This window comes from Maniola hyperantus, chromosome 11, assembly GCF_902806685.2.
Source record: "Maniola hyperantus chromosome 11, iAphHyp1.2, whole genome shotgun sequence".
NCBI lineage: Eukaryota > Metazoa > Arthropoda > Insecta > Lepidoptera > Nymphalidae > Maniola > Maniola hyperantus.
In genome coordinates, this window is record NC_048546.1 from 5378507 (window position 1) to 5387964 (window position 9458).

General features: G+C 37.6%; 1 protein-coding gene across 1 annotated transcript; it reads left to right on the forward strand.

Moving 5' to 3' along the window:
- Nucleotides 1-3243: 3243 nt before the first annotated feature.
- On the forward strand, nucleotides 3244-9232 carry LOC117986679 (venom peptide isomerase heavy chain-like). The gene is made up of 6 exons (XM_034973554.1): nucleotides 3244-3399; nucleotides 4095-4243; nucleotides 5531-5693; nucleotides 7078-7194; nucleotides 8046-8171; nucleotides 8999-9232. Exons 1-6 carry the CDS (start codon nucleotides 3244-3246, stop codon nucleotides 9230-9232), a joined length of 945 nt encoding a protein of 314 aa, XP_034829445.1.
- The last annotated feature ends 226 nt before the right edge of the window (nucleotides 9233-9458 follow it).

Here is a 9458-nt window from a genome sequence, read left to right on the forward strand (position 1 = left end):
TACAAAGGCGAAAGTTTGGGTGTGTGTGTGTGAATGTTTGTTACTCTTTCACACAATAACTACAGGACAGATTTGGCTGAAATTTGGAATTGAGCTAGATTAAGTATATCCTAGAATGGATTAAACATAGGCTACTTATTATTCCGAAAAATCAAAGAATTCCTACAGGATTTTTAAAAATCTATATCCGCGCAAATGGAGCCTTAGGCATCAGCTAGTAATGATATAAAAAAAACAGAATTCGGCTCACAGATATCCGCGCTCTTCTTTTCTACCATATTTCCTCCCTTTGTTCCTAGCCAAAATCACGCCGATTTTATAAAGGTACCTATAACGTGGCGGAAATATCTACAAACCTCGCTGGAATGTGCTTCCCCTCGCGCTTCCCGCAACTCGCCCGTTTTCGTCTATCCAGTACCGGGACCGACGCGACTCGAGCGATTTGCATGACGTTCGCAGATATTTCGGTCGGCTTATACATTACCGCCTAGTGTGTAACAACCCATCTATCGCACTCTAAACTAGAGGAAGTTATAATTTATGAAGCGAGTTCCGGCGCCCGCCTCCGTTCCGTCAGAGCTCGCTACAGACGCACACACCTGATGTTTAATGCAAGCCGTCTGAAATCACCTCCCAACTAAGATATAGTTAAGTAAGGAAATTAGTTAGACGTTTACTTAAGGTTGAAGATACGGGTATGCCCGCAAAACTCAAATTTATTTTGGTTTTTCGTAATTTTTAAACTAAGTAATTACTAATACGACAAAGTCGGCTTATGGCGTGCTTATGGCAATCAAATTTCACCCCTAGCAATATCATCGTCACAGGTTTATATAAAAATCTTTCATCCATCCAGAATCAACAACAGAAAAAATCCAGAGCGGACGAGCGTGATGGGTGACGTGCGGGTATGCGGGGCGTCTCCCTACCTCATATCCCGATTGCCATCTCAACCAGTCGCGGATTAACCTTTCGTTAAGCCCTTAAGGCACTCTGATTTATAACTCGTGGGTCTAGTGGTTAGCGTGTTGGACTGCAGATGATGAGGTCTTGGGTTCGATATCCGGGTCTCGGTCGGGCCAAAAATTTAATAGGTAGGTATTGGATTTTTCTTTTGATTAATTCTCAATACTTACTAGCCTGGAGCTAGGAAGTTGGCGGTGTGTCACCCCCGTGCTTTGGAGAGCACGTAAAGCCGTCGGTCCTGCGCCTGATCTCTCTCCGGTCATGTCGGTTTCCGTCCCATCGGAATATTAAAACAAAAAAAAAACAACCGGCCAAGTACGAGTCAGACTCGCGCACTGAGGATTTCGTTCTACTTACAGGCTGCGTATTTTTCGACATTTTGCACGATGAATCAAAAACTATAATGCATAAGAACAAATAAAAATCTGTTTCAGAATGTACAGGTTCCATAATAATATGATACCCTACTAAGTAAGTACATTGAAAATCGAAAATTCTAATTATTTGTTCATGAACACAAATTTTAATATTTTTTGTGAATTAACCACAAATTCACGGTTTTAGGATTTATTCCTTTACGTATGCTATAAGACCTACCTATCTAACCATGATTCTAGGTCATTGGGAACTACCCTATAGCTTTTCTTGACAGACACGACGGACAGATGGACAGACAGACAGAAGACAGACAGACAGATGACAAAGTGACCCTATGAGAGTTCAGACAGACAGATGACAAAGTGACCCTATGAGAGTTCTTTTTCCTTTTGAGGTACGGAACCCTTAAAATCGTTCTTGGAGATTCATAAAACATTTTATTCATCAACGCAATCTATCGAAAAAGTGTGGTGCTAATTCGTAAGAGAGGAGCACCATCTATGATGAACCAACTGTACTTCTAGAAGAAGAAAGGTTCCGAAGTGCAAAAAGAACGAATCAGTTTGAAGAGCTTCGTTCACTTTAGTTCACAAAATATTTAATAGATGACGTCTCTAATTTTACAGAGCATTGTAAAAAAATGGAAGTTCGTCGATATCGCCAGCAGGAAATAAATTGCTTGTTCACCAATCACCATGTGCACATTTCACAAACGATGCGTCATCAACAGCTGCAGTGTACGAGATTCTAGCCGGTCGCCGAGCGCCATTCCACATTCGCCGCCCCAAGCAACTACTAGGTAAGGTATGTCGACTAGAAGACCGCTGCATACCAGTGGAGTGGTAGAAATGAAAAATTATTTAACTACTTAAACATTTTTCAAATTTTACATAGTTTATAAAGTTTGAAGTTCCCGGGACTTCGTCTTCATAATATAATTTAAGTCCATTAACCGACCGGTTCTCAATTAGTCGGAATCTTTTTTTATTTTATAAAGCTAAACCAGCGGGCGCCAACTAGGGACTAGCTCTGTATTCTGTGATTTAATATTATGGTATATGGCATTAATAGGGTCCCGTTAGTACCCCTCCGGTCTTCCGGTACGGAACCCGAAAAAAGTAAAACAATAAAATATTGACAATTATTGCTGGATTTCGAACTGTGCTCCTGATATAAAACTGGATTCGCTTTGTCGATTTTTTTAGTAAAAAAGTCACAAAATATGGGATAACAGTTCTAATTAAGATTTGAAAAAAGAGTGGAATATGTCCAAAAATTGCGAATTTCGTCAGTGGTATAACTCTATGGTGGTATCCGTATTCACGGTATAATTTTTATCATGTCGTGTGCGAAGAACGAGTACGTGTGCACAGGGCCCTCTGTCCCACTGGGCACTCTGGGTACGTGCCCAGGGCCCACGATCGATAGGGGCCCACTAGTCGCTGCCACCAAATCACCAAACTATAAACGACCGACCGATATTTTATTACCAAAAAACCTATTTAATATTTATTTCTATAAAATCAAAGGTCAAAAAGGCCCTCTCAAATTTCAAACATAGGACCATAGAGATTGTTAACCAGGCAAGACTGACTTATATCCGCGCCTTCTTGTTTTTACCTACTCTGTCAAGATCATAGGGGCCTCGTTATTCTAATGTGCCCAGGGCCTCCAATAAGTTAAAGACGGCTCTGCGTGTGCAAGGGGAAAAAGTCGTCTGTAGACGATAACTGGCCTGGTTCACGTAGTGATTACATACTCTATGAGCTTGCTATGACGTTATATTGTGTCAATGGTACGGTTTACTTTATATTTCTATGGGTTTACTTCAAGTTTAATTTTAGATTATTTTTATTTTCTTTGATAATCTGACTAAAAATATCTTATTTGTGTTTCTTAATGTTGAAAATATACTCATACTTTGCTTTAATTTTAATTAATAATTTGGATGCAACTTCTCGGAAAAGTAAAAATGATTCCGTTAACGATTTAAGTGACTTCGTACCTCGCGTCGTCAATGGTTGGCCGGCCAAACTGGGTGATGTACCCTATCAGGTAAAAAAATTGTCAACCAAGAGGTCCCAGATCGATCCTTGGTCAAATTAAATATGGGAAGATCAAATGCAGGGAATGAGCTATGCTCGGAGTTTATTTACGTCATCAAATCAGAAGTGATCTGGTTCATTTAGTATCGTAAATGAACCAGAGTAACTACGAGTAAATAGCCTGACGAGTTGCGAAGCTGAAGTCACCTGAAGTGGTAATGAGCGGGGACACATAATAATATTAGGTATGTAGTTTGAAAGAAGGATTTTGACACTGGGATAGCAAGGTGTTTGAATGACAATCTCGCACCGAAAACCCAGAGTCGGCTAAACTCATATTAGTTACCTACACAATAGTATGGCAGTTTTTATTGAACCCATGCCCCTCATCGGTTTCTACGCGGTATCGTACCGGAACACTAAATCACCTGGATGGCACGGCTTTGTCGGTAGGATGGTAACTAGCCACGGCGGAAGCGACCGATGCCTCCCACGAAACCAGACCAGAGACAATTTAGAAATTACAAATTGCCCCCGCTGGGAATCGAACCTGGAACCTCCCACTTAGGTATAAGCTGCGCCAGGAAGGTCGTCAAAATAATTTTCAAAGGTGGAAAAAATCTTCAATTATTAGATATATTATAAGTATTGATTAGTTCGTTTTTCTCATCGGTTTTTTGTAATTTTTTAATTATTTGTGTTCAGATAGCATTCAAGAAACTGATCAGAAGGCCTCGCACATACGCCACTTTCTGCGGAGGCACCATCACTTCCCCAACCATACTGCTTTCAGCAGCTCATTGCTTTTGCCACGAAGAGAAAAATATTTGCCTGAAAATATGCGGTGGCGCACTGTAATATTTTTTTCTACATTATCATAGACAAAGAAGCTGGCGAACAAACCGGTTTAATAGTTAAATTAAATTAAATTTTACAGAAGGAATAAAAAACGTATTCAAATTGTCTGTACCTAATTGTACCATTTTGATCTAAATCACGAACTTTGGTCTCAATTTAGTACCTACAGTGCTACAGTATTGGATCTTTTTGATTGGCGTGAGTTCAGATTTGTTTTCAGTGGGCCAAAACTGGACAGAGAATTTAAAAAAAACTATTTTAATCTGAAGTGTAAAATATAGTTTTGTTCGTCAGCTACTCCATTATCATCATATTTTATCACCTAATAAAAGCCCATAAACAGATCCTGATTAGAACACGGAATATGCTGGGATGGGAAAGATAAGTAATAGGGATGATGACTACTAGTCATATGAGCGACTTTTTATCAAACGTCAAAACGCTCGCTTACTAAAGGGAGCTTGTGTGAAATACACAGATGTGACGTCATAAACATTTGACGTAATTTACGTACTTTTTTAGTAAAATCGATAATTTAAAATGGTTAGCAAACTTAAAACTACGAGTAACAGCAGATGTGGATTCTACGAATTTTTGAAGACCTTCTATTTAATAATTCCTAACAAATAATTTATTTTTGACATAGGCATGATACTAAAAAAAATTACCTAAGTATTCATGCGTCCTAATTCGGTGTCCCTGACCAATCAAATTGGTGTTAATAATGCAAGTTGGCCCATTGGTGACGCTGTATCGCTGTAACAAGTCCTCAATATCCTCTGTAAATATAAGTCAGTCAACTAGCAGCCCTGGCGAAGTTCGTTCCGCCTAACAGTCGATTCAAATTTTTTAAATTTTTCTCTCCGTAAGAACCATCCCCGTACTTCAAGGAATATTATAAAAAAAGAATTAGCAAAATCGTTTCAGCTGTTCTCGAGATTTGCGATGACCAACACATTTAGTGGTTCATTTTTATATTATAGATACTTAGATTCCTTATTATTATTTCTAAACCACAAAGTAAGTGATAATAGTAAGTAAGGTATAACTTAAACACGGTGTAGAAACAAAAATCATAGTGTCCAGCAATGCCTATTGCCTACGCGTCTGACCAATGTTGCCACGGTCCACATCTTAATTAAACTTTCATTACGTACCTATAGCTTAGGTACGTAATGGTTTTTTCAACCTTTCGAATAATTTTATTTTATCAACTGATTAATTTACAGGCGTAACAACCTAAGCAAGTCCAAAATGTCTTATATTTTTATTGTTTGTTTTAGAAGAAAAAAGTCTTTATTGAATATGGCCGCCGTGGCTGGTAACTTGAGAAATCGTGGTGACTACAGCGAAGTGGATACCACTGAGCAAGGCCAGTGGCGGAGATTGCAGTCAGTTGTCTATCCAAGTACATACAAGTTTCCAAAAGATGACATAGCCATTGTGGTAAATATTTAAAATATACAATTCACCTTAATCTCATACCCCGATTGCCATCTCGAGTATAAGTACTATGAGTATAAGTATCAACTAGTTACCTACTTTAATAATCATAATCATAATATTTCATTTATTGCAAATACAATGTGGTATAGCAGTTTTCAGTTCACAGTGTATTTACCACTAGCTGATCCCCGCGGCTTCGCCCGCGTAGATTTAGGTTTTTAAAGATCCCGTATAGCCTATGTCACTCGGGAATAATGTAGCTTTCTACTGGTGAAAGAATTTTTAAAATCGGTTCAGTAGTTCCAAAGATCCCTACACACAAACTTAACGACTTTATCTCTTTACTAGCTGATCCCCGCGGCTTCGCCCGCGTAGATTTAGGTTTTTAAAGATCCCGTATAGCCTATGTCACTCAGGAATAATGTAGCTTTCTACTGGTGAAAGAATTTTAAAATCGGTTCAGTAGTTCTAAAGATTACCCCCTACAAACAAACTTAACGACATTACCTCTTTATATAATACAACGGGCCGTGCAGCAGAAATCGTAATATTTTAATTTCGCCATAACTTCAAAACCAAACGTCCAATTTTAATCATTCAAAGACCAAATATTATCTCCATAAACTGTTCTTAGTGATGAAATCATTTATTTTGATAAGGATTAATAGCATGAGTAAAATAAACGCGTTTAAATGTAGTCCAAAAAAAATTCAAGATTTTTAAATAAAAAAATGGTTGCTGTGCCTCACTCGACATAGATGGGTATAGTGTGTCGCGGACTTTTTTGTAAATATTTATAAGATCTACAATTAATTAGAACATTTTATGGTTCTATCTTTTATAGTTTAGGCAGCGTACGCAAAATAAGTAACTTTTCTGGTTGATTTTTTACACCTTGTGTCCGAAAAACCCAAATATCTTACGGAACCCTATTTTTTTCCAAAATAAAATATAGCCTATGTTACTCGTGGATAATGTAGCTTTCGAATGGTGAAAGAATTTTTAAAATCGGTCCAGTAGTTTTTGAGCCTATTCAGTACAAACAAACAAACAAACAAACAAACAAACAAAGTTTTCCTCTTTATAATATTAGTGTAGATATAATAGTATAGATTATAATGGTGTGCAATAGGTGTAGCATTTATAATTACCTATATCTATTAATTACATAAATCTCTACAATGTATACCTACATTTTAAACATATGAAATTCCTGATCCAAAATTGAGAATTTGCTAGAATATCTAAATGACGTATCTTACTACCTATCTATTCATCGTAGACCGTGTACGTCCAAATTCGATGCATTTGTGCGAGCCATTTAATTTGTTCAAGCCATATGTTATGATAACAGTAATTACCTACTAATAAACCTCAATTGCAGTGGACTCGCACACCGTTTATCTTCAATAGTTACGTCAGCCCCATACCAATTGCCCGGAAATATGCAGACTACGTTGGAAAATGTCTGGTGTCTGGATTCGGGCGGATATCTAGAACGGTTATTCACAAATTCATAACTTACCTAATATACTTACTTAATAACTTCACTTTATTATAAACCTTAACACTTGAACATAAAGTTTAATAAAATTTATCTATATAGGTACTTCAAAGGTGGTCCCATATAAATTTGGTGAAGATCTGATGAACATCTTCGAAGATAGATAATGGAACTCCTCAACGGATAAGAGTAAATTGCTCGCGATCAGTGTAATAGCTTATTAAACAGTAGATTTTTAACCAGGCATAGCATATTTTAATACCATGGGGCCACTAAAAATTGTGAAATAATTTTTTTTTACAAAAAAAATTAAAACCGGCTTTAATGCCTAGCCACAAACACTAAAAATTAAAAAATAATTTAATTTATTACCGAATATATTATGTATACAAGAGTTAATATAGTTCCATGATAATATTTTTTGGGGTCGGTGCCAATGAGGTGCCATTGTGGAGTCTCATAAAAATATTTGGCACCGGCACCAAATCTACTATCTCCTTCTAAAGATAGATGGTTATCATTTTTGGGTAGTGTACTGTACGTACAGTACCCGGCAACAAATATTGTACATGTACATCGACCTTTAGAAAGAAAATATGGCAGTTTCGTAGAGCGTTGTTTCTGTCGTTGAGACCGACAAAACGTCACATAGATATGAGTGACAGAGACAACGCTCACGCACAACAGACGGAAACGTTTAAGTGCGGAAACCAGCCGAAAGTGATGAAGAAGAAGAGACAACGCTCTACAAGGCCGAAATCTCATTCTAAAGGTCGACGTAGGCAATATTTGTTGCCGGCTACTGTAAGTAGGTACCCGTTCGTATTTGTACTGAATTTTTTTTTTAGAATTCATCAGACAAACTTCTTCAAGCGCATTTAGAGCTTATACCTGCAAGGAGATGCAACAGATTACATAGAAAAAATATGCGCCGTTTAATATGCACTTCTAGCGCTTTTAGTGACGTTGGAAAGGTAAGAACAATAATGGTAGAAACAAAATTAAAGATAAAGTAACTAAAGTACCTAAGTACTTATAGTTTTATAATCTTCGCCGATTTTACTGTAGCTCGTAAGATAAGACCCTCGATGATCGTAGATAATAAGTTATTATTTTATCCTAATTTTACACCGGGAGCTCAGCTCTATGTTTGGAACTAGGTAATACCCACGACTTCGTCCACGTAAGTTTCGGTTTTTAAAAATCCCTAGGGAACTCTTCGATTTTCCGGGATAAAACGTAACCTTTGTCCTTCCTCGGGATGTAAGCTATCTCTGTACCAAATTTCGTCAAAATCGGTTAAACGGATGGGCTGTGAAAACCTAGCAGACAGACAGACGGACAGACAGACACACTTTTGCATTTATAATATTAGTATGGAAGTATGAATATGGATTTTTCATTAGTGTTCTAGTTTAGAAGGACATAACAGATCGGACACGCGAAAGCAACTAGAGTTTAGCAAATCTTACCAATTGGGATACCCACTCAAGCACGGTTTTTTTTTACTTTTTTCATATTCTGCAGCCTTGAATTTTATTTTCAGAATTTGATAATTGAATTTTACGCCTATTAAGGCACATAGCGACCGTGTCTCGGAACATTAACTGATCAAAAACTCATTTTAGATTTCATCGCGTGGACAAACTCCAGGCATAGAATAGCTCTTTCAATCGTTCGCTGAGTGATACCTAATGAGCTATCTCATGCGGCTCATAGCGACTAAGTATGTCTCGGATCCGTATGTAATTGTACGGAACATTAAATCATCAAAAACTTAATCACATTTTCATGTTGATAGGGAGATTCTGGTGGACCTCTCGTATGCACTAACACTGGCGATCCCAATGAAGTGGGAGGAAAAGGTATACTTGTTGGAGTGGTCAGTGGACACCGGTACGGTAGCGGGTCGTTCTTTACAAGGGTCTCGTCCTACTACAAATACATCGAACGAGGCAAATGTTCCATTTACGAACTAGACATCAGATTATTGTATTTGATCATGACAATACATGGTAACTTGTTGCTATTTTGATTTAGTTTTATTTATTACTTCCTACCTGAAAATTAGCTGAGTTCATGGATAAACTATAATTAGGTACCTACTTACCTACGATACAATCTTTGCCTATGGTTGCCAACGAAAAAAAACGAAATTTCTCTCTCTTGAATTCTAATGGGTTAGGGTCTTTGTAAAGGTTAGGGTTAACTTACTACAATCTGTGATAGCCTAGTGGTTAGGACGTCCGCCTTCTAACCGG